Here is a 24,026-nt window from a genome sequence, read left to right as displayed (position 1 = left end):
CTTAATGTCCGTGAAATATTGCAGTGGTGTTTTCAAGGACTTGCCAAAGCATTCCGAAATACCCTTGAAGATATAATTCATCTATGACTGTGCCAAATGAATAATGAAATTTCATTATTAAAAAGAAACACTAGAAGGTGGCCATAATTTCTGTTGTGTTTAATTCAGTGGTAACTATACTGTCTGTTCAGTGTATTCCTATCTGTTGTGTAAATAGCTGGATGCATACTTAGGAACCTAAAATGAAATTTCTATTTTACAGCATGCTAGCAGGCATCTCTCTTGTCAGAATTCTGTAGCTAGACCAGGCTAGTTATGGTCTAGGTGGACTTAGAGCCGGGGTAAAGCTACATTAAGTTTGCTACAGAGACTGACCTGAAAGAAACCATTAAAGGAAATCAGTCTGGTTAAGCCAGAGCAGGTAATCTCTGTGAGCTGTTAGAACAAACCACAGGGGAAACAAAAAGGATTTTTCTTTTGTCTGAAGATAATGACATCTTCATGTGCAGTAGTCAAAAATATGTCTTTGCGATTCCCACTGGTACTTGCCTTAGAAATAGCCGTTACCTTGATTGCTGCCAGCTTCTGATATTTTTCATCTGCTCTTCCCCCCGCCTTTGTTTTCACTGAAAGTATTCTATTTAAAACTTAATCCTTGGCTCATAATCTTCCTGAAGCATGTTGTACCATGCTAGTTAGAGGCATCTTGTGGTTAAGGTGATTCTGTACCCACAGGTCTTTGGGAACCTGGGTATGTTAATGTCAAATGACATTTTTTTATTGACTTGAGTAAAAGTACATTATGACCAACTTGAGACACTCATCCACTGCTACTCTGCCTTGTTACCAGAACTGTCCATCAGGGTTGCCTTGTGTTGGAAATGGATCCTCTAGCTAGAAAGTGGTTGTTTCCTCAATAAAAAGTGGCTGCATGTGGAGTCCTCCATTAATGCCGTGTTGTGTTATTCATTACGTTAATAAACCATTTTGAAAGGGGAAGAAACATTGAGGTAATAAATCTTGCTGTGACTACTGAATTATTTAGAACTATATGGAAAAAAAACCTGCTATCAATTGCAGTGGAATAAGGTGTCAAATCAAAAGGAATTCTCCCAGAATGAAGGGGTGGGAAACAACCATCATTGTGCATATAGTGTTTTAATTTAAAATGGCTGTTTGTACTTGGGAAAGAGATTGTGAAGCTACCAAGGATCACAAGAGGATTAGGTGGAGGCACAGCATTGTCCAAAATGTAATTTTTATTAATTGTGGAGAGGGACTGGGTTTTGTGTAAACCCATCTCTGTTGGCATCATAAAACCTGTGTTCTGGTCCTTCCTTGGCAATTTTTTTTTTTTTTTAAATTAGGCACAAACACACACACTTATATATTCTCAGTACGTATACACATACTGTGTGTGTACACAAGGGAAACGAGGATTACGATAATAAAGGATTCTTCTACCTGGAAAAGAGAAAACTGTCAGGAACAATACGGTCATTGAAAGCAGGAACAGCTTAAAAGAATGTGAAAAAAATATTATTCTCTGATCTTATAACCTGACTATTGTGAAAATAGAGGTAAAAAATGAAATTACTAATCATGAAAGATTTTTCTCCACACGAGTTGGTTGATTTACAAAACGTACTGCCATGAGGATATTTCAGATACAGAAGGATAAATTGTTAGAAGAGTACTGTTTGGATATTTAGTAGCAGGTTAGTACTCAAGAATATCCTTGACCTCTAAGCGGTGCAGAGCTAAAGATACAGTAGGAGAAACATCTGCTACTTGACTAGATGGAGTTTTAATTTGATTCCAGAGTAGCTGGTTTTATTTAGCTCTGGAAGAAATAAGAGTGGAGGAATGGGTAAATTAATATTTGTATTCACATTTCTGTACTGTTAATACAAATGGGGAAAAATGAAGAGTATTGTCTTGGGTTTTTAATTACAATTGAAAAGACACATGCAAATTCTGAATCTAGGGTGTTTTATTGTTTGGTTGGTTGGTTGGTTGTTGGTTTTTTGCACATACTGTTAGTTGTAAGAGCAACTGTGCTTAGCCATCACAGTTGTTCTCTTTGTGGTCTTCAATTCTAGAGACATTCGAGGATATAACTAGTGGGGTTATATGCTGGATCTTTCTTGGAACACTCTTGCAGGTGTTGGAAAATCCATTCAGTTCAGTCCCACATCTGTTTAAAAAAACAACCTGTAATTTCTCCTGCTCTCTGATGCTTGTTGTTTTAAAGAAGTGGTGGTATGTCTCTGTGCAACAACTAGGAGTGTAGGCATGTAAAACCCTTACTTTCCTTCCTTTAAAACACACACTGTGTTTCTGGAAGGCAGCAGTGGATAGATCTAGAGAATGAAGCTTGCTTTCTTTGCTGAGAATAATTCTGTCATACTAGTCTGAGATGTCCTGACTACAGAGTGCTCTGTCCTATGCCTTTTTGCTCATCTCAAGGCCTCACTATTTTGCTAGGTTCTTCTAGAGCCTAGAAATCAGGGTTTTAGGTGTTAATGTTCAGCTCTATCCTTAATTAGCCTTCTGACACTATTCCTGCATGATTTGTGAGAGGCATAGCTGCAACATTTAGCTGTGTCTGTACAGTCCTCTGGTGTTTCTATTTTACTACTACTTTAGACCATATTCAAGCTTGTGGCTAAGAAGTGGAGTTCTTGTTTTCTCGCTCATTTCCAGCTCTGATACAATTCTGTACATAACTCAATGCTACTTCATTCCTAAATGAAGCATCAAATATGATCGAATGTGTATGCTCTTGGAATGTTTTTGTTGTTCTGAAAACACATAGGTTAACAGGGAATTTATACAAGCCTAAACTTTATGTATGCTTAGTGCTTGTGTTCTAAGTAGAATTACTTCCTATAGCTGTAGACGGGTTACAATTACTATTGTCAGACATAGCAGTCAAAGAATGAAGAAAGTCTGGTCAACATCAGTGTGGGTGGTTCCTTTCATGATAATCTGAACCTTTTTACACTTGGCAGGAGTTCAGAAGAGAGGGTTGGGTTGTTACTTGCCATAGGCACGCTTTTTCTGAGGTCATACAGCAGTGTTCTCTGTTACTGGCAGAACTTTCACTACTTCCGTGGAAGTAGCATTTGGCACCCTACCAGTTCTGTGGTTTTTGGCTGTGGAATTTGCAGCAGCCAGATGCATGAGGCCATGTCTTCAGCTCCCATTTTCTTGTGCTGTGTTGGTAGTCCATAATATGCAAAGATATTATCCAGTTACTGGTAGTGTACCAAGTTGTCTGTTGTCTCATTGCATGAAGCTTTGAAGGGGTAATGTGGTTCAGGTTAACAGTTTAGAGGTGATAGAGTTTGACAGGTTTGAGGCAAACTCTGGAGTGAAAAAAGTAGAAAAGAGTTATCAATTTTGCCCTTGTGAGAGTCTGTGAGCCTTCTTGAATACAGGTGAACTCCACTTCTGTCAGTATCAATATCATACTGTAGCCTATATTGCATGGGTTGGTCAAGCTTAATCATCTGTGAGTCATGTATTCACAATGTTAGCTGAGTTCTGTTTGGTGACACTTAGTCATAAAACACCCAGAACTCAAGAAGAATTAGGACTGGGGTGAAAGTCAGAGGTGAGGAGTCATGGTTCATACAGCCTCACTCCTGCTAACATTTCTGCACATTTCAGATTCTGTGATTACCTGGGGTTTGATTCCTGTGTTAGAGGACTTAAGGTAATGGTGGATTAATAGGATGTTCCCTGCTAAGGAGCAAATGCTTGAAATGGAATAAGATTTTGTTTTTTATCTGTAATCTCTACTGTTCTTTTAGAAGTCAGTTATCAGTCATCATAGAATCGTAGAATATCCTGAGTTGAAAGGGACCCACAAAGATTGTCAAGTCCAATTCCTGGCCCAGCACAGGACACCCCAGGAATCACACCATGTGCCTGAGAGCATTGTACAAATGCTTCTTGGACTCCAGCAGACTTGGTGCCTTGACCACTGCCCTGGGGAGCCTGTTCTGGTGCCCAAACACCCTCTGGGTGAAGAATCTTTTTCTAATATCCAGCCTAAACCTGCCCTGACACATTTTCAAGCATTCTCTTGGTCCTCTCACTGGTGACCACAAAGAAGAGATCAGTGTCTGCTCTTTCTCTTCCCCTCATGAGGAAACCGTAGACTGCTATGAGATTTCCTTTCAATCTCTTCTCTTTTTGCTCTCTTCTCCAGACTGAGCAAGCCAACAAACTTACTTACCATAATTCAAGTCCCGAGTCCAGCTGTGTGCTGGTCATTTTGTCCAGAAGGGTCTTGTGACAGTATTTAACTGAAATCCAAAAAGATTACATTAACTGGCTTTCCTTGATCGACTAGATGGGTTACTTTGTCATAAAAGGAAATTAGTTTTGCCATGCAAGACTTTCCTGTCATGAAGCCGTGCTGTCTGTGACTGATAAATGTGCTGTCTTTCAGGTGCTTTTTACTAAGTCCTAGAATAATCTTCAGTTAGCAGGTACTAAAGTGAGACTTACAGGTCTGTAGTTTACAGAGTCATCCATCCTTCTTGCCCTTCTTGAAAACTGGGACAATGTTAGCCGGCTTTCACTCAACTGGGTCCTCCCCAGAACCCCAAGACGGTTCAAAAAATCATCAGGAGAGGCCTTGCAGTGACAGCAGCCAGTTCTTTGATTCTTGGATGAATCCCATCATGAAGCCCCACAGGCTTATTGGGACCCTGGAGCAGCTAATCCCGGACAACTTTTTATCCTTCTGGGAGTTTATCATTCTCCCAGCCATGGTCCTCTAGCTCTGGGCACTGAGACTCTCTTAGCCCATCATCAGTTGAAGACAGAGGCAAAGAAAGCATTAAACGTGTCACACGTGTCGTCATGTCACATGTGCACAATACATGCACAGTGTCAGAATGGTGAGCCTGTGACTGCATATGGAAGGTCATACGAGTTATTTTATCAAAACTGTGGTTTCTAGTCTCTCGGGCTGTGCTTTGCTGTGTGTCTGTGAAGAGGGGTTTATGGAGCTGCTTGGAGCCATGGCTTGAACAGACTTAAACACAACATACTTCTAAAACCCCTAAAGTGACTTCTGCTCTTGGAAATGAAGCCATCCCAGGTATCTCTGTGTAGTTCTTCATCTTTCTGCTTTATTCCTTTGCTCTGAATGTGAGTCCATGTTTCTAGATCTGAAAGTAAGGACAGTTTTAATCCCTGTTAGTAAGTGTTGATAGATGGGTAGTCAATGCTGAGCTACCAGAATGGGATCCAATTCTCCTGGTGTGCTTTTCACTAGTGTAATTCAGGCAGTAAATGTCAGTGGTTCCCTCTGTGAAGCTGCCCCTCTTACTGGATGACTTAGGAAGTCTTAGCCATTTCTCAGGCTGTAAACTCTTGATAGTGATGCTGCTTCAGCAGGGGTCTATGTATTTATTTACAAGACAGCAAATACAGCAAGGAGAGCTGTATTGGAGCTCTGGTCTTAGAAGTATTTTTGTCTAACTACCTCGGGTTAGTTTGGACCTTCCTATTTACTGTACTGATGTGGAAAGCAGGGTATTGCGTCTTGTTCTGTGTGCTGTGTCTTCTGAGCACAGAAGACCTTTAAAAATTTGAGTTCTCAGTTGGAAAGAATCTTTGAAGTAAGAGTCCTGGCTTTCTACAGCATCTTTATGCAATTTGTGCTTAATACAGCTGCTTTCTAGGAATGCCAGAGATAATGGCTGTTCAACACCTTGCTAATCCAAGCCTAGGCGAAACAGAAAGGAAACTTAGGAAAGAAGTTCCTACGGCTAGGTTAAGGTTCAAAGTTTGTCTTTTGAGATACTTTGCTCCAGTCATGGTTCCAATATATTCTAATGGCTGGAGCAGCTCTATTAATTGAAAAGAAACCATGAAACAGCTGTGTTGTGTCCCTGGGTGAAACCACTCTGTAGGTGAAACCACAAAATACAGCACTGTGGGACCATCTGTGTGCTCACCAGTGTCCCAACAACTGATGCTCTGCATAGTTCAGAGGTCTTTTTCTTTAAGGTTACATATTGGGATCTGAAATCCAATCCTTAAAGGACAGTTTGCTGTCATTTGCCTAATGGTTTCTCCAGAAGAAATATGTACATTGCTGTAGAAAGCAAAGAATGTATTAATTTTTTTTTTTTTTTAGTGAGTTCTCTGTATCCTACTCATAGTGTTTTTGAAACATTTATGAGTAATATAAGTTAGGAATAAAAGTCAAGTCTTTGGTAAACTAATTATCTCTACAAGGTAGATGACTCGAATGCTTCTTTAAACTTTTGTAGGCCTTGCAAGTTCCAACAGCAATAATAAGACTGGCTGTGCTAAGACAGTCTCTACAAACCCAGAATAACAAATACGGAGTGAAAGGTTTGACAGAGCAGTTCATTCTTCCCCCTCTCACCTTATAAAATGCAAACTTATTTATTGATGAACGAGTTCTCTTTTCTTAAAAAATTGTCTTCTGCACAAAGAAGTACAGGCATATAAACAGTATAATTGAAAATATATATAATGTGTTTTTCCAGATACCTTCTCTTTGCAGGAAACCTAGCTTTCTTCAGTGGTGCAGTTGATGTTTTGGACTGGCGCTCAAAAAACTGCTTTGTGGAAGTGGTATTTAAGTAGTGTTCCAGAGACTGCATGAGATAGCCTGCTCAGCTGCTCTGTCTCTCCTCTTTCAGTCTGTAAATATAAGAGGTCTCTTCACAGAGGTAGAAACGTAGCAATGGTAAACAAAGTTTCTGCAAATAATATTGTACAATTTCTACAGTTAATACTTCTGTAGAAGTATGCTACATAAGAGGCTAAAATAAAATTATTTGTCAGAAGTCTTGGCTTATTTTGGGTAGTAGTGTGTATGCATTATCCAGACCTGGTTTGTAGAACTGTCTTCTACAGAGTGTTTCTGAAGATGAGTCTTTCATAATGGAAAGAATGGAATATTTGTGTTGATGACCAAGATTAAGATAAGTCTTTATTAAGAAAAATGACACTAAAAACTATGTATTCAGGGCACTTGCACTAGGAAATAAGCAATCTATTAGCAAACAAGCTTGGGAGGAAACTTGTCTTCACATAGGCAGCTTATATCATTGGAGACTTTCTTACCTCTGCAGTGTCTGAGATACCAGTGCTCCAATCTGATTTAGCTGTTGCTGTATTCCTGGAAGCATTGGGTCAGATCTTCAGTGTCTTGATTATAGATAAATGGAAAGAAATCTCTCCTAGGTAGGGTACTTCCATTAGGCAAGAGTCAAGTATAAAAAAACTTAAATTGTGTTTGAATTTTGTTACAGGCAACATGATCTTTATTGTGCTGTTTGTTTATGGAGAGAGTTCAGCTCTGTTAGAAGATCTGGATATCTAATGCAGAGCTCCTGTTATTTTTCAGCCAACTTTCTAACTCCATCAGTTTCAGTTCCTTATTCCTCTCCCTGAAATCTGTAGAGTGGTTGTATTTTGAAAACATGAAAAAAAAAACGCAACCCAAAGTCAAGAACATTTTCTTTCTGTCATGAATGTTGTGTTCTGCAATGTTCATGCATTAAAAACAATCAGAAAAAGCGTGGTGGAATAGCAGGGGAGGGTGATTTCAAAGTACTTTGTCTCCTTCTCTTTTGATCTGCATTGTGAATCAGCCTTTTTCACTCAAATACCCAAACTTATGAAAACCAAAAGCTAGGTGGAGAGTGTCATTCTGTTTCACTGAAGACTGTGTTGAGTTTGATTCACCACTACATTACAGGAGGAACTGCAGCAAAACCTCATGGTAATAGCATGAAGAGGTGCAGAATCAGGACCTGTATCAGTTTTAATACCGTTTGCAAAGAATATGAATGCTGGATTTTTATTTTTTCCCCACATCAATATTGTTTTTTTCCTTTTCAACAGGATCTACTCTGTGTAGCTATGAACTGCAGTCATCAGAATATACTACAGACCCAAGGGCTGCCAAGTTATGTCCTAAATATCCCGTTCCAGAGAGGTAATATTAACATCTTGTCTGACTGGGGATGGAGGGAGCGGAGGTTTGTTTTGATTGTGACAGCTCTTTAGAAAATACACAGCACACATTTGCTCTTACCAGATGTTTTAGTGTGTTTTTAAAAGGTTATGAAAGTAACTCTTCAAAGAAAAACCCAAACTATCCATGCATGTGTTACTGAGGGTATTGAGCTGGTTGTCTTCAGGTTCTCTTCTGTCTCATGTAACTAACACTGTTCTGTATCAGCTGCTCTAGTGCCTTTCACCCTATGTATAGCCAGGTGCCTGTCAGCAATGAGATCAGGAACAATTATGAAACACTTTCAGTCTTTGGGAGGAGAACGTATATAGGGCCACACAGCTCTCTGCAGCATTCACTTCTTTTACCTTACCTCAGCCAGCCAGACAAAAATTGCTTCATTTTTTTACTCTGTTAGTCCCCAGATGACTAATAGGAGGATAGTCAAGCACCAAAGAGATGACTGTATTTTATAAACAGATAATTTTGAATTTTATTGTCTTAAATGTTATATTAGACTGCTTTTTGTGAAATAGGATAGAAAAGCTGATAGCTTAATAAACTCTTCCAGCTGTGCTCGCTGGACCTGTGGAGATGAGTGTTACTGAGAAAAGAAGTGATCTGTAAGCTGTTGTGCACACCCTTCTGTCAGTAATTCCACTAACTCCAGAAGAACCATGTTGTGTTTTCTCAAAGTTTAGCTTCTCAAACATGCTCATTAGTGGGTTGTAACTGCAAGTCATTTCCTATGAATAGTTTTCTGTTATGGTTTTAGTAAGTATTATATTTGTGTCAGTTCTAGAAAATTCTGTTTGAAGTCTTTCTTGTTTACATGTAGTGTTTCCAGTGAATATCTTTTTTGTACTGTAGTGATAATTAGTGGCATCTGAAATACTAACTTTTTTTTTCAGTGTTCCTCATAGTAGATTCATATTCCATGCAGCTAAGCAGCTGTTATAGCAGTAATACAAAACCAAATGGAAACTTCAGTGCCAGCTTGCATACTGAAAAGGCTTGTTAGTCTTAATTTTTGCCAGAATTATATTGACTTTTCTCATTGTGTGTTCCCATGTCATTCACTCTCAGTGAATATGGCTTAATAAGAAAACAGAGGGATAGAGCAGTGTGACAGAGCTCTAATGATGCTGTGTAAATTCCTCACAAAAATGACCCTAAGAGTTATTTTAAAAAAAGTGTAAGTGGTGTATTTTCCCATTTCTGTGTGATATTACTAAAATGTACACGATGTTTGAGTATTTTTGAGATTAGTACCCTAAGGCAAAAAAAAGGCCAACATTGTATCCGTAAAGCAACCTTCTTAAGGTTTTTATAGTTAAATAATTTTAGTAAGTTTGTGTAATTTGGAGGAGAAATGGAATCAGTCATTTGTTGAGGCAACCAAATGAAAACTCAACACCTTGTAAACTGAGACACTCATGGAGAGCTTACTTAACACTCAGATTTGATCTGGGTTAAACCAGTCTTGGTTCATCAGAAGGGTGAAAATGAGAAAAGCTGTGGCTCCACACAGACAAACAAAGGAAAACAAGGAATTAATTCACTTCTTCCCATGGTCAGGCAGGTGTTCAACCATCTCCAGGAGAGCAAGGCCCCATCAGTATATAACACGTAATGGTTTCTTGGGAAGACAAACACCATGACTCCAAATATCCCCCCCTTTCTTCCTTCTTCACCCCACTTTAGATGCTGAGCATGATGTCGTATGACCTAGAATATCCCTTTGGCTGGTTTGGGTCACCTGTCCTGGCTGTCTCTCCCCCCAGGCACCCCCAAATCCCTCCCCAGCGTGAAAAGCAGAAAAGGCCTTGGCCCTGTGTAAGCCCTGCTCAGCAATAACAAAAACATCTCTGTATTATCATATCAACCCTGTGTTCAGCACAAACCCAAACCACAGCCCCATGCTAGACACTGCAAAGACAATTAACTCTACCCCAACCAAAACCAGCACAATCTGTCAAGAGTTATGGACCGTCTGATTCCCACGACGTACATGGAAGGGAAGGAGCACGTGGTGTGAGGACTGTCCCTTGGTGTTTTCTGTTTGATGACCAGACTTCTTCACACCCTTCAGCTGAGGCTCTCAGTGCGTTCTTACCATCCAGGGCGTTATATCCAACTCCGACAGGGCAGTGCAGTCAGCCGTCCATGTTTCTTCCAGAAACCCTACCCAGCCTGTATCAGCCTCAGGAGAGCATGACTTCACTGTTCAGGGGATCCTGGAGGAAAACCTGTGCAGTCCCTTCAGCATTTATCTGTCAGCCAGATGTGCTGAGCTGTGCCGAGCTGTGCTGAGGGGCTGCCCTGTGGGGGTTATAAAGAGCAGCTAACAGTGGCATTCCAACCAGGCTCCCCTCACACAGGTTGCTGTATTTGCCCAGGGGCAGTAGCAAGAGGGAAAAACTCTCTGGAATCTAGTACTTGAATAATCAGATGGATCTCCAACTTAATTTGAATACTGCTTTAGAAATACAACTTCTAAGGCCATTGTGTGCTGGCTTGAACTTTATTCGTTCTTGCTTTTGAATAAACATCATGTTGCTATTCTTAAAAATTTGTAATTCATTTTCAGTAGGTTAAATACCAAGATATAATCAAGAGGCCACATAAAATAGATGGGTCATGGAGAACAGATCTATTGTTGTATTTTTTTTTAAGACACTTCACCTCACTCATTCAGTCAAAACCACTGAAGCAGCAGCAGATCTCAGGTGGATTTTCAGGAGTCCCATTTGCTCAAGAAAGCTTGTAGAAACCACTAACCTCATTTTTTTTATTATTAATTAAAACAAAGTTAGCAATTAATCACTGCAGATGAAAATAGGTAGCTTAAAATATTTAGTGAAGTTGCTATAGGTTAAGGAATATTAGATGAGCAATAGTATAAATGGTGATGAAAAAAGCATGTTTTTCTCTGCTGGAATATATTTTGGAAGAGTACTTTAATCCAATTAGTTCTTTTTTCAAAATGGATACTTTTGTGTTTGGATGCAGGAATGACACTCTTTTGCCTGCTTCCAGCTCAAAATTTGAGTTCTATTACTGGTATTGACAAGTTCTAAATGCTCTAGGCTTCCTGCAACATTGTAGCAGTTAACAATTAAATAAACCTCTCAAATTTCAGTCTTTTCCAGTAATACTGCATATAATGAGCTGCAGTATGCTGCATATTCCAAAATAGGTTATGTTGTAAGAGGCTGAAAGAATACATGGGCTGCCTTTTAAATAGGGCAGCCATCATTATGGGTTTAATTTGTTTTTTAACAACTGTGACTAATTCACAATTACTTTTTTGCTGTGCTTAACTGCTGTCTTCATTACTGCAAAAGTAGACCATCAGTGTGAGCATTTCGAAATGCATTTACCTACTCAGCGCAGTAAGTCTAGAACAATAAGATTTGCAATCATCAGTGACTTTAAACAAAAACATAGGATCTACTAATTACTAAAGTATAGCAGGTGATCATAATTTCTCCCAATTTCTTTACAGAGTAATTACACATGAATGGTTTTCAGCATGTCATCCTTTCTCCCCAGAAAAGGCAATGTACAGAAAAGATGTGCCTAAGGCAGCTGCTTTACTCACTACGTGTTTAAAATGATGGTTAGAATTTTGGAAAGGCATGGGCTTAAAAAGTAGTTATCGAGGACAGAAAATTGCTGGTTTATAGGTCATTACTGAAATAGGGAAACTGCAGAAGATTATGTGCATTGCTGCTGCAGTCCGCTGAAATCTTTTAAGTAAGGAAAATTGGGCAGGTTGAAACAAATACAGAGGTTGGAAGAGAAGACTGACATAATATGAAAGACATTTCTTTCATGGGATCCAATTACAGGAAGGAACATGTAATTCATGTCTGAAATGTAATTGGGAATTGATCAAATGATGTAATAGGCCACTTTGAGATCTGACATGGCTTATGAGCAAGAAAGACAGCTAGTGAGAAACATTTAGAAAGTAAAATTACCCACTTTTAAAGTTTTTACTGTCTTGTATCTTTCTCTGGTGGACTTAATTACAGGTTCTGCTGGGCATTCTGCAAAGTTTAATGCGTACTCTCAGTAGTTTTTTGGAGGGTGCTTCCAAAATGTTTGAAAACAATAGAAGCATCCTTGCATATTCTGCGTAATTTTAACAAAGTTAATGAAAGTAAACACTGTGCTTGTAATCTTTAATACAAGAACGAGTTTAATATGGGGAACAGCTAGGAATAAATATGCTGGTTTTGCTTGGCAGCAGTTGTAAATGCTGATGTCCTTTAGCACAAAATGTATGCTTACAAGAGGAGTATTGTAATTCTGTGATTTCTTTTGCTGCATATAAGGGCCAGTATTTTATTCAAACATGAGTGAAAGGCATTGTTTCAATTGCTGGTTCACCGCCTGACACTTGAGTGAGAGATGTTTAAGTGGAAATAGGAACATACATTTTCTGAGCCTTGTCATTTAACGGTGGGAGGGTAATAATTTCCTGTTGGAATGTGTACTCCAGTCTCACAGGGTTATTTGTAAGAACTGCATCACTTCCCATTATGATCATCCTCATTCCAGCGGCACTTGTGCATTCAGCGCATGGTTTCTGGTTATGATGTTATGAGGGTGGAATGATTGCATCTATTCACCTTTCATTTGTGTGTTGATGTGGCATTTATATTAAGTAGGAGTAATTTTTTTTTCTGATTTTTTTTTTCTTGTGTCACCAGTGCACCTATTCCATTCTTCCATCGCTGTGCTCCTGTGAACATTTCCTGCTATGCCAAGTTTGCAGAGGCCCTGATCACCTTTGTCAGTGACAGTAGTGTCTTACACAGGCTGATTAGTGGAGTTATGACCAGCAAAGAGATTATAATGGGACTTTGCTTGTTATCACTAGGTAATTGTTTTTCTCATTACTAGCTATTTCTTAGTGTACTGCATTAGGAGACTGTTAACACCCTCTACCACAATATGAGCAAAAACCATGTATAATAGCAATGAGCCCTTAGAAATTATTCAGAATGCTTTTTTAAAATTTTATTTGACAGCTGGGTAACTTTTTCAGAAGAAATATACATATGCATTCCTGTTTTTATTTCTCTTCCACTGATTACAAGATAGAGGACGTGTGGCTGTTGATTAGCTAACATAAGTTTTGATATGGTTAAGACAGCATCTCCATTTTCCTAATTTTTATTATAATATTCCCCTTTCCCATTTGCAGTTGTCATCTTCTGCCAATCCAAATCCAAATAAACCCTTTCCAGATAGGAAGAACAGGCTGAGAAATACACAACAACACACTCCTGTTGAATGTAGGGGATTTAGTTTGTTTTGTTTGACATACTTATGCAGGGATATGAGAACTATCAGAGGGAAAACAAGAAAGTTAGGTACCTACTTGTTGTATTGTATGTTTCTTCCTCCCTTTCCCCCCAAAATTTAAAACTTCAGGCCTTTGAAATCTCAGCCTTGTCTGAAGAGCCAGAAATTCTCAGCAGTATAGAGGTGCTGAACAGTTTCTATAGTTGTGAGATGCCTGTAAAGTGACACTTGGCATTGGGCTAAGTGTTGCTTTAACCAAGTCTAGTTGTTTAAGATGGAATGTTACCCACTCACATAAATTGCTTACCTAGTGAGCCTACTTTACTCATACCAAGTATAAAGTCTGAAATACTGAAATGGGAGGATCAAGATAGTAGCCATGTATGTGAGCAGTGTGTGGTAAAGAAAAGAGGGTGTTAGACACCATTAAAAAAAAAGACACACACACAAAACCACTGTGTATGTTTTCAACTGTAAATGGAAAGCTGTTTATTCTTCTATCTTGATAGCTACAGTTGATAATGGTAGAAAGACTGTTCAGAATCTAAAAGCTGGTGGCTCATTAGCAGCGCTACTGTTCAGTTAGAGTCAGAAGTTAGTACAGAGTTTACATACAGTTAATTTAAAAAATAGTTTGCATAACTTCATAGTTAAACAGAATTTATTTATTTTAAGACAGTGGGTTAGACTGTGATTTAGAAAGCCAGGTTCCAGTGGCTTTCATGTAACTGCTGAATACAAACATATATATGTAAAAATATGAATGTGCACTTGCACACACCACTCACTTAGTTGGCTGTAATAGTTTTTTACCCATGACTGGCATGACATTTTGCAACACACAGGCATCATATTAACTGCACTTGTTTGACAAGAGTATTTGAGTGCAAATTCTGCTCTGGTCCTCAGGAGGTGTGCTCATGTTACCAAACTCAAACTACTATCATGTCTTGCTGTCTGTTTGGTCATTGTCCAAGTACCTCTCTGTCTGTATGCACACATTATGTCTTGTATTTAATGTGTCATGTGAGTGTATTTATGCTCTCTTTGTTTTAATCAACAGTATCAAAGCAGAAGTTGTAGAGGTGCCTAATTTTATTAATTACTTGTTCAGTGAGTTCGTAAGCCACGAAAAAGAAATCTTAGTGTAAAAATTCTGTTGGAAGGCAGTTGTCTTAGCACAGTGGGAAAATTAGGAAGGCTGTTTCTACCTGAAGTAATTGCTCTGCTTATTTTATTTGTCTTCTTTTGCAGTGCTGTCCATGATTTTGATGGTTATAATAAGGTACATTTCAAGAGTACTTGTCTGGATTGTAACAATTCTTGTCATTCTGGGATCACTTGGTAAGTCTTGTTTGTCCCCCAGTTTCTGAGTGCCCAGTTCTAATCTCTGTGCTCCCTGCCCTCAGGACAGCTGCATCCTGCACAGATCTTGGACCGTGCATTTCCCTTCAGCTTTCGATTGAGTGCCTTTCAAGATACACATAAAAAATGCCACCTTAGTAATTGCAGTCCTCTCTCAGAGACTGCGTTGCTCCTTGGATATTTGCACAACCTCAAGATGATGCAGTTTGCATGAAAATAGCCTTATTTTGTCACAATAACTTTTACATTTGTAAAACTAAAGTTTTCTATGTTACTCAGTAGCTAAGCCAAAATGTATGGGCAGATGACTGTAGGGAAGGAACAAAAGCAGAATAATCATATTAGGAAGCACTAGTGATTTAATTTTTGCAGTTCATGTATGCAAGGGACGGAAAAAAATCAGCAGACTTTCTGTATTTTTTCAGGCTCACTTTGCTTTTCTGCTCATTGGTCTCAGGGCCTGTGACCCCAGAAAAGGAAAAAAATAGATTTTTCTTTTCACTGATATTCTCTTTAGAAGCTGATCAACTATGCTGAGTGACTTATCTTATTGGCATCTGTTACCATGTTCTAAAAAGTTTCATCCATTACAGAAATGGAATAAGAACCAGTTATTTGTGAGACGTACTACTTATTCTGTCTTCACTGTTTGTTTAGGAGATGCAAAAAGAGCATTCTTCATTTTAGACCTGAACAGGGTACCTTCAGCATAAACTTGTGATCACAGAATCACACAATGCTTAAGGTTGGAAAGAACCACAGAAGCTCATCTGGCACAACCCCCCTGCTAAGCTTATGCATTTGATTCAGAAATAACAGGAGAACACAGAAGAATACTCAGAAGATAAAAGAAATGTATCAGAGGGGAGAGGTTATATCGCTGAGGGGCAGGAGACCTGTCCTTTGGAAAAGTTCTGCCTCAGAAAGACAGCTGGAATAGGAGAATAATATCTGGCAATAAGGCTAGGATTTTGTACAAGTGGTTAGATGATAAGTACCACACGTTATTAGCCTCCTGTGCTTTTTACTGTTGTTTTTCCCACTGCCCTTGATATTGTCTGAAACAATTGTCCCTATGTATCATTAACCTCAGGTGCTTTTGCCAGCATTAGGCTGATACTTTTTGTTTTGATTAGTCTTCTCAGGAATTGTAGACTCCTTGTTTGGTTGTTACTTCACATCCTAATCCAGAAGTCCCTCTAAGTTCTGCCTCCTAAATTCTTACTCCCTGTATTATTATTCACATATATACCATCTGTTCATATAATTCTTTACTCCTTTAGTGGGATCTGTGTTTTTCATTGTTAGGGCTCCTCATGAGCTAGTCCTTTCATGCACTTTACCGTAAAACACGGAGTCAACGTTCTGCAAGTTTCTTAAGTTGTAGTGCGGTGAGACTGTGAAAACAGTATATTCACTTGAGAGGAGGGCAGCAGAGGAGAACTGAGCACTTCTCCCTCCCCTGAAGTTCCTGTTGGGCTGAGCATCAGTGGTCCCTGAGTATTCTGTACCAGACTAGACTTACAACAAGGGACTGTTTCGTTTCTTTGGGACTAGGTATTATGGCTGTGTCATACAGAGGAGGCATCACTCATTTATCCTTTTCTTCTTTCTCACTAAAACACAGGTGGCACAGGAGTCCTGTGGTGGCTCTATGCTAAGAAACGAATGTCTGCCAGTGCTCTTGAGACTCAAATAGCCAAAGACAATCTTCAGGCTCTCTTGATCTATGCCATTGCAGCTACAGTCTTCACGGTATGCTTTGCTAATGAGTGTACTATTTTCTCGTTCTGACTTCCTTTTGGCCTCTAATTTTTTTTATTCAGGTGAAAGGTTTTTATTGCAGATGATTTTGAACAGTTTATTTCTGCCACAAGTTCTGTTGCAGTGATTTTTTTTTTTTATTTTGTTATTTTATTTTTTTTAACTTTCAGGAACTGTTCCCTAATATCTGATTTTGAGTCAGGAGAGACCTTCTAAACCCTGCAGCTACTTTCGTCTACTGTAAAATGTCCACAGGGACTTCCAAGAATAGGTACAATATTGGACTGCCAATCCAAAGATATTTTCTTAGGTTCCCAGTTCAGAGGTACTTAGTCATTTTAGTGTATCTAAAAGCCTTTAGGACATTCCTACTTCTTGAAATTAATTGTCCCCAAATTTGTTCTGTTTACAGAACTGAAATACTAACACTGGTTATCTGGTCCGGGCCTCGCTGTTAATTTCATAGTCACTGACTTTACTTTTAAAGTTTGACAATGTTTGACTAACTTCCCAGGAACTGTAGACTCCCTCTTTTGCTCTTCTTGTTGTTTCACTTCCTAATCCAAAGGTCCCTCTCTATTCCACCTCCTAAATTCTTACTCCCTGCATTACTATAAATACATACATGCTACAAAGACCACCACGCCATGGTCAGATATAAATGTTAAATTGTATTCTTTGTTAAAACTTGCTGATTTCACTGGTTTGTAAAACATAATTGAGGATAGAATCTAGTCTAATCTCATCAGCCTAAGGCTGATGATGATTTCAGATACATAATTGTGAGATTGGAATTCCACGAAAGTATAACCTGGAAAATAATTTATCACCAGAAGAAGCTGGTAGAGGTTTTACATTTTGATTTTGTGACCCTATAAATGTCTTAAACTTGGCGTGTTTGAATATCCTAGCTTTGTGAAATAATAGCTTTCTTATTTTTCGGTTCTCTAAAATGTGATTTGGAAACTTCTCCCTCCAGGTTATCTTGTTCTTGATCATGTTAATAATGCGCAAACGAGTAGCTCTCACCATTGCCTTGTTCCACGTGGCCGGCAAGGTCTTCATTCACCTGCCACTGCTAGTCTTCCAGCCATTTTGGACATTCTTTGTGCTTATCCTCTTCTGGGCATACTGGATCACAGTCCTGCTTTTCCTTGGTACTACAGGTAAGCATCTGTTGCTTATTTTAAATAAATTTCACCTAGCTTTTGTATGGTTTCAAGTAGAGTTGGCTAAAAAGCATGTGGGAACCTCTAAGAAAAAATGCCCACCTGTTGTGTTTCTGTTCCTGCCTGCTTCACTGACTTCAAAACAGTTGTTTCAAGAAAGTTATTGTGCATTTGAATCTGCATTCTAACATGGTACTTTGTGTGTTAGACCAGCTTTTTATTTTGATTCAAGTTGGCACGTTGCAAACCACACGACTCTGTTAATACAGCTTCTACAACAATTTTTTTCAATAATTCCATCTAATTTTACACAAGCAAGTTAAAAACAGCATAATCTTGCAGCTGATCTCACCAAGTAATTGTATTGTAGCCAGTGCTCACACAGATGAATGCATACTAATGAAAGGAGTGTTCCACACAATTACTGTCTCCCACAATGTAAATATGATGGAATTAATTTTTGGTTGTTTGTAACTTAGGTGTCCATTATTATTCCAGAATTATTAGGGATATTTTTCTGCTCTTTGTACACTGTATTCTGAGAACAGCCAATGTATTCTTGATTCGTGCCCACTGTGAAGAACGTAAAAGGTGAAACCTTTGTTTGTGTTCAGGGTCTGACAAGAGCTTCTAGAATTATTCAGTCCTAGAGGTCCAAAGCTTAGTTACTTCAGCAAAGACTTAGCAGATGCTTTTTTAAAATGGGAGATGTCTGTGTTATTTTGCAGTGCGTTGTTGGCAACAGAGAGCATCATTCACTATTCAAATCTTAGAATTCTGAAATGTGCTGTTTACTGCCGATCCAAAAGTAGCAGCTTTTCAGGTCACAAAGCTATTTCACAATAATAAAATAGAAGTATTTTTTCATATCCTGAGTTCTTAGTGACGGTTGGAGGTAACACTTCATGTGTTCCTGTTCTCATTACTGTTGAAATTTTTAGTTTTCATTTCATGCTGTGCTATGTGCAGAAAATGTTTGCCTCTGAAAGTCTCAGCCCCATGCTTCACTCTCTGAGTCAGATCACTGCACAGACACTAAATCTGTAGCAGAATTCAGTCTAATATTGTATTTTACTGACAGAACCCTTCAACTAGCCTTGATTCTGGAGAAACTAATTTATCCTTTTGGCTTATATACACTCATGATCTTCAGTGTTATCAGTTAGGAATGTTCTGACATAGTGTCAGTCTCTGTAGATGATACTGCTGTTCACATTAGACAAAAAGTCAATGAATTTCTGAATATATGAAACTGTATGTTTAGAATCTCTACAGCTGTTCCATATGCCTGTAAATAGCTTTAGAACTACAAACATTGTTCAAATACATGCACGAAGACTTACCATAAGGCAAGCAAAAGTGAATAATACTGACAGAGCAGCAAACTCAAATTAAGAATGACTGAAGTAGGCTTCTATTTTGTTTAACTGTAGGGAGTTTTGCCGTGTGATGGTGGTTCATTGTGGAGTTTTGCACCGTGTGGCTGAAAATTAAAGGAAATGTTGCAGGATTGTGAGCACGCTCAGGATATTTTTTTGTTGGCTTTTTTCAAATGCCATTATACCGGTTGTCTCAAAAGCTGTATCTTTCTTAAGAACAATCTTCGTAAACACAACCTTTAAAACTACTAGTAGAAGCTAGGTGGGTTCTGCTGTAACTGGTTATGGCCTGCTACGTACCACATGCTTCCCTATTTATGAGCTAATGTAAGCACCGTTCTCTTTTCTACCCTCGTTTATTTCTAGGTAGTCCTGTCCCAAACGAAGAGGGATTTGTTGAATTTCGGATGGTAGGTCCTTTGAAATACATGTGGTGGTACCATGCAGTCGGACTCATCTGGATCAGCGAGTTTATCCTGGCCTGTCAGCAGATGACAGTGGCAGGGGCTGTTGTGACATACTATTTTACAAGGTAAGGACAACTTAGATGGCTCTACCAGGATCTGCCTAGACACTGATTTAGCAGAAATAACGAGGGACAGAGGTCCTGGGGAGAATGCTTGCTTCTGTTCTGAAAGCTGGGGAGCCATTAAATTGTCTTGACTCCTTTTAAACCACGTGAAGTCCTAAAATACCTGCTTTGCTGATTATGGATGGTGTTCTTGACATTTAGGACTTGAAGGCTCATTTGCCTTGTAACGTGTGCACATTGCACAGACATGGATGGTTGTTTACAAAGCAGGATGCACCTGGAAGGTCATCTGTGTTACTAATAATTAATGCTGATAAGTTCTGTAGAGGCTAAAAAAATATTGAAAGCAATTGATTATTATTTTAATTGCAAAAGAGTGCCCTTTAAATGATTTACAGTGCTTCATTAATCGTCATTAATCTTTCTTTCACAGGATTACTTAAGGTCTTATTAGATTCATCATTTATGTATAGATTATGTCAAGATTATATACAAATAAAAAATGCTATAAACTGTGTGTTAAAGCTCCATATTCCATTGCTAAATTTGTGAACTAAACTGTGTATCAGGGCATGCTTTGTGCTGGCTGTTCTGCATGTATCTGCTGGCTGTCCAAGAAGGAAATACTAATTATTAGGCAATGGTTTTACAAAGCAAGAATTGTGCTTTAAGGGCTAGTTTCAGAACTGCAAACTTAGTTTTAGTCTCTAGTATTTGAAAACTTTTTGAACTTAATATTGCTTAAAATTATATCTTAAATAAGTCATTAATATGTGGCTTAAATAGCCATTTAGGACCCAGGTTTTTCAGGGAAAAAAATAAAGTGATATCAGATCACTTTGTTAGTATTTCATGAGAATAAATGGTGCTTCAGTGATCTGAAATACTAAATTTTGGTATGTGGAGCAGAACTATGGCCTTATTTTTGGTAAGGGAAAGAAGAAAGTACACTATTACTCTGTAGAGATGTAGTTGAATGAAACTTCTCCACATCGTGTAGATCTAGTAGTTCATGTGTTTCTTTAAAGAAAAACCAAAAAACACAAAACACCGCATCGTTGTTCGGTGACTAAATAACTAATTTTGTTTCAGATGTTCTCAAAGTCTTTTCCAAACGATGTAAATACAACTCCTCTGAATAAAGAACAGCACGAGTACAATACATTGACAAGATATCTAGCAATGGTAGTTTACTTAAGAAAGGGAAAAAACCACATAGATGTTGGGGTGATGCTATCCCCAAGTGACAAAGAGCATTAGTATCCTTAACTTATGTGGTTCAGCTGTTGGGTTTGGGTATTTGCTTCTAGGCTTTCATGTGAAGATTGTTGCATGTAAAAATTTGTACTGATATCCAGCAGCCATACTGTGTTCCTGCCATGTGCTTTTAAGGGTCTGTTCTTTAAAAAAATAGATGTTTTTAAATAATGTATGTAGATGTTTTTCAAGTGGCATAATTCAGATCAGAAATGTTTAGTTGATTTGTCTTTTTAATTGAAGCTGTTACTTGAATTACATTTGACTCCTTTTTCTGCCCTAGTCTTTAAAACAATATCAAAGGCAAGGAATCAATTTACTGTGCTGTCAGAAATTCTGTTGTTTTATTAATGATGAAGTACTCCAATATACCAACGAAATATATCTATGAAATTATTACAAGATGTTACAGGGATGTAATCTTGTGAATAATTAAAATAGATTGAGTGAAGAGTGAGGAAAATACAGAGGAAAGAGAAAGACATTGTATTGAAATAGATTGCTTAGCAGTGTGTATGCTTCATATATAAGTTTATGTATTTTTCTGACATCTGAGGGTGAATGATTTTTATTTTAACCATACCCTAAAATTCCATAACAGGAATCTTATTTTAAGTTAGTAAATACTCATTTTTCTCTACTGTTATCCTCTTTTTGCATTTTAAGGTACAATCGTAATCAAAAAGTGACATAGTAAGAAAGGAAAAGGCATTAATTTGGACCCATTATTTTGCATATGAGCAACTTTCCACAGCAGATGAGATGAAGTTATCCATGGAGAAATGTTTTATAAAAGTTCACTGTTCATTCATCTTAGCCAGATGGATCCCTTTCAACTCAGGCAGTAACAGACCTCAAAGTGTTCTCAATTACAGACTCTGCCCTGAAAGTGAGGAACCTGAAACTTTTTACCTGAAAACATGGAAATCTTTAGGTTGTCTGGGTATAAGATTGAAACTATTTATGCATATTCTACTCCTAAATAGGAATTTGGCTTCCCCCCCTAAGCTCTAAAAGCCAACTGAAAGAAAATACAGGGTAAACCTATTTTAATCATTAACATCTCAGGATTAAGTTATGCAGATATTAGTTTCGTGGAATGAAGACTGTGCTTTTTTTACCTTTTCTGAATGAAACTCACATCCCTCCCAAACTGGGGAGATATTTTATCTTTGTAATGTGTTGCACATGTTCCTTTAATATGCTTATTATCATGCTCTGATTTCTAATAAAGAAGAAGAGCCATTCTTTAAATGGTTAATAGAGCTGTTGTTTGAGAGAGAAATAGAAGTGGCTTCCTTGATAGGAAAGAAAAATGGACACTCTAAGAAGGAGTAGCTTCAAACCCTGAAAGTGAGTATTCATTTGGTAAATTAAAAATTTAATGCAGCTGCATTGCATTAAATAACTTGTTTAAGGCTCAGCACTTGGTGCCTTGAGGATATAACAGCTAAATCAGAAATGCAAAAAATCTGAGAAAAGAATTTAGCTAATAAATTAGTTATATCCTCTCCAACGTCTAAAAATCTGTAACAGAACATGAGAAAAGGAGAAGGCAAGTTTGTAAGTAGTCTGACAAAAAAAGATACTAGCATTGTTTCTCACTTTTTTCGTAAGGTTTGATTTGCACACCATCAGATGTAACTTTATAGAAATTGCTGGGTGTTAACAGTGGGTAATGCAGCTAACTGCTAGTAAGACTACCTGTCACCAGTTAGTGTTTTAAGTCACTTAAAGAATCAACAGCAAAGGTATTGTCAAAAGCAGGTTTAATATAAGCGTGAAAGTGTGACAAAATTCATTAATAAGGTCCACTTTACTACTTACTAGATGGCTAAAGCACACAGAGAAAAAATAGGAAAAAATCTAAAATCGATCAAACTAAAACTAAAATCAACCTAAAATGATTTATTCAGAGGCTGAGGAAGGAAAAAGGATAAGGATGGCAAAGGGTATGGATAAAAATGAATGACAGAGAACTTCCCATTGAGTCACAAGGTTCAGAGTGGACCCCCTTGCCGAATTCAGCCCTGGGCTTGACCAAGAGTTTAGGCCTAAAGTTTTTTAACTGCACTTAAAATCACTTAATTGGTAGCCTAATTTAAACAATTTAGCAAAAGATTCTGTAGAATTTACTGTAAGCACAACAGTAGCTCATTTAGAGACCTAACTTGCTTACCAATATAACGCTCATGGTACGTAGATTTGCTATAGCAATTCTATCACACTTGCACACACACAGACCTAAAGCAGTATGTACCAGGTATCTACCTGTAAAAAATTCCCCCCAAGTTCAGTGAAGTTCTCACATCAGATGCCTTTGCATCTTCTTAATTGGAAAAGTGTTGAGCCTCGAGGAGTGGAGGTATCAGCCCAGGCTCTTGTTGGCAGCACTTGACATTGGTCCTCCAAGTATAGAAAACTTGAGAGTTCTGTGGCTCTGAAAAGCATCCCCCTCAGAGGGAGATTGCTGGTCACAGACAGCTGTGCTCTAGGAGTTTATAGGGTTGCAGGAGCACTGGCTTTAGTAATAGTAATTTTCAATCCTGGCTGCAATTTGGGTCAGTAAGTTCCTTGGAAAGTTCAATAGCAAAAATGTTGTTCCACTTAGGTTGTTACTCAGGCACAAAAAGTAAGTTTCCAAGGCTGTTCTTTAAAAAACAGGAGCTCATCAGACAGGACAAGTTCCTGGGAGCGGACAGTGTTTCTGATATACTCAAGAGGAGCTGAGCCTTGCTGCTCTTTGCCAAGGCCTAATGAGCATTTCTGAGATCATGGTGCAGTCAAAGAGGGCGGGGAAGAAGGGGATGTAACACTACACTACCCGTGTGACATACTGATTCCTTATTCTAGTCCTGCCTTCTCCACTGGAGACAAATCTGTGAGTTACACAAGGTGGAGTAACAATACACCCTGAAAGCTAGTATGAGGATAATATGTTCCCTTTTGCACCTTATTTTACAGATTTTACAGATAATTTGTAGCATTTGTAGATGGTACCACATACATACTGATCATTCTACTTCATTTTTTTTCTCTTTTCAACAGGGAGAAAAGAAATCTGCCGTTCACTCCTATTCTGGCATCTGTTAATCGCCTTGTTTGTTACCACCTAGGAACAGTAGCAAAAGGGTCTTTCATTATCACACTAGTGAAGATACCACGAATGATTCTTATGTATATTCAAACACAACTCAAAGGAAAAGTAAGAGAAATAGGTT

At 38.3% G+C, this 24,026-nt stretch overlaps 1 protein-coding gene across 1 annotated transcript in view; it reads left to right on the top strand.

Moving 5' to 3' along the window:
• The window catches only part of SLC44A1 (solute carrier family 44 member 1), a 50,972-nt gene that overhangs the window by 12,796 nt on the left and 14,150 nt on the right, over window positions 1-24,026 (top strand). Inside the window, exons 4-10 of the mRNA XM_050329429.1 lie at window positions 7,909-8,002; window positions 12,742-12,911; window positions 14,594-14,683; window positions 16,332-16,459; window positions 17,448-17,634; window positions 19,383-19,548; window positions 23,854-24,010. Of these exons, the coding sequence (XP_050185386.1) occupies window positions 7,909-8,002; window positions 12,742-12,911; window positions 14,594-14,683; window positions 16,332-16,459; window positions 17,448-17,634; window positions 19,383-19,548; window positions 23,854-24,010 (992 nt within the window). The remainder of the gene's footprint in view (window positions 1-7,908; window positions 8,003-12,741; window positions 12,912-14,593; window positions 14,684-16,331; window positions 16,460-17,447; window positions 17,635-19,382; window positions 19,549-23,853; window positions 24,011-24,026) is intronic.

This window comes from Myiozetetes cayanensis, unplaced genomic scaffold (genome assembly GCF_022539395.1).
Source record: "Myiozetetes cayanensis isolate MyiCay16 unplaced genomic scaffold, myiCay2020 scf4, whole genome shotgun sequence".
Taxonomy (NCBI): domain Eukaryota; kingdom Metazoa; phylum Chordata; class Aves; order Passeriformes; family Tyrannidae; genus Myiozetetes; species Myiozetetes cayanensis.
Note: the sequence above shows the minus strand (reverse complement) of the source record. Positions and strands in the feature narration are given on the sequence as shown.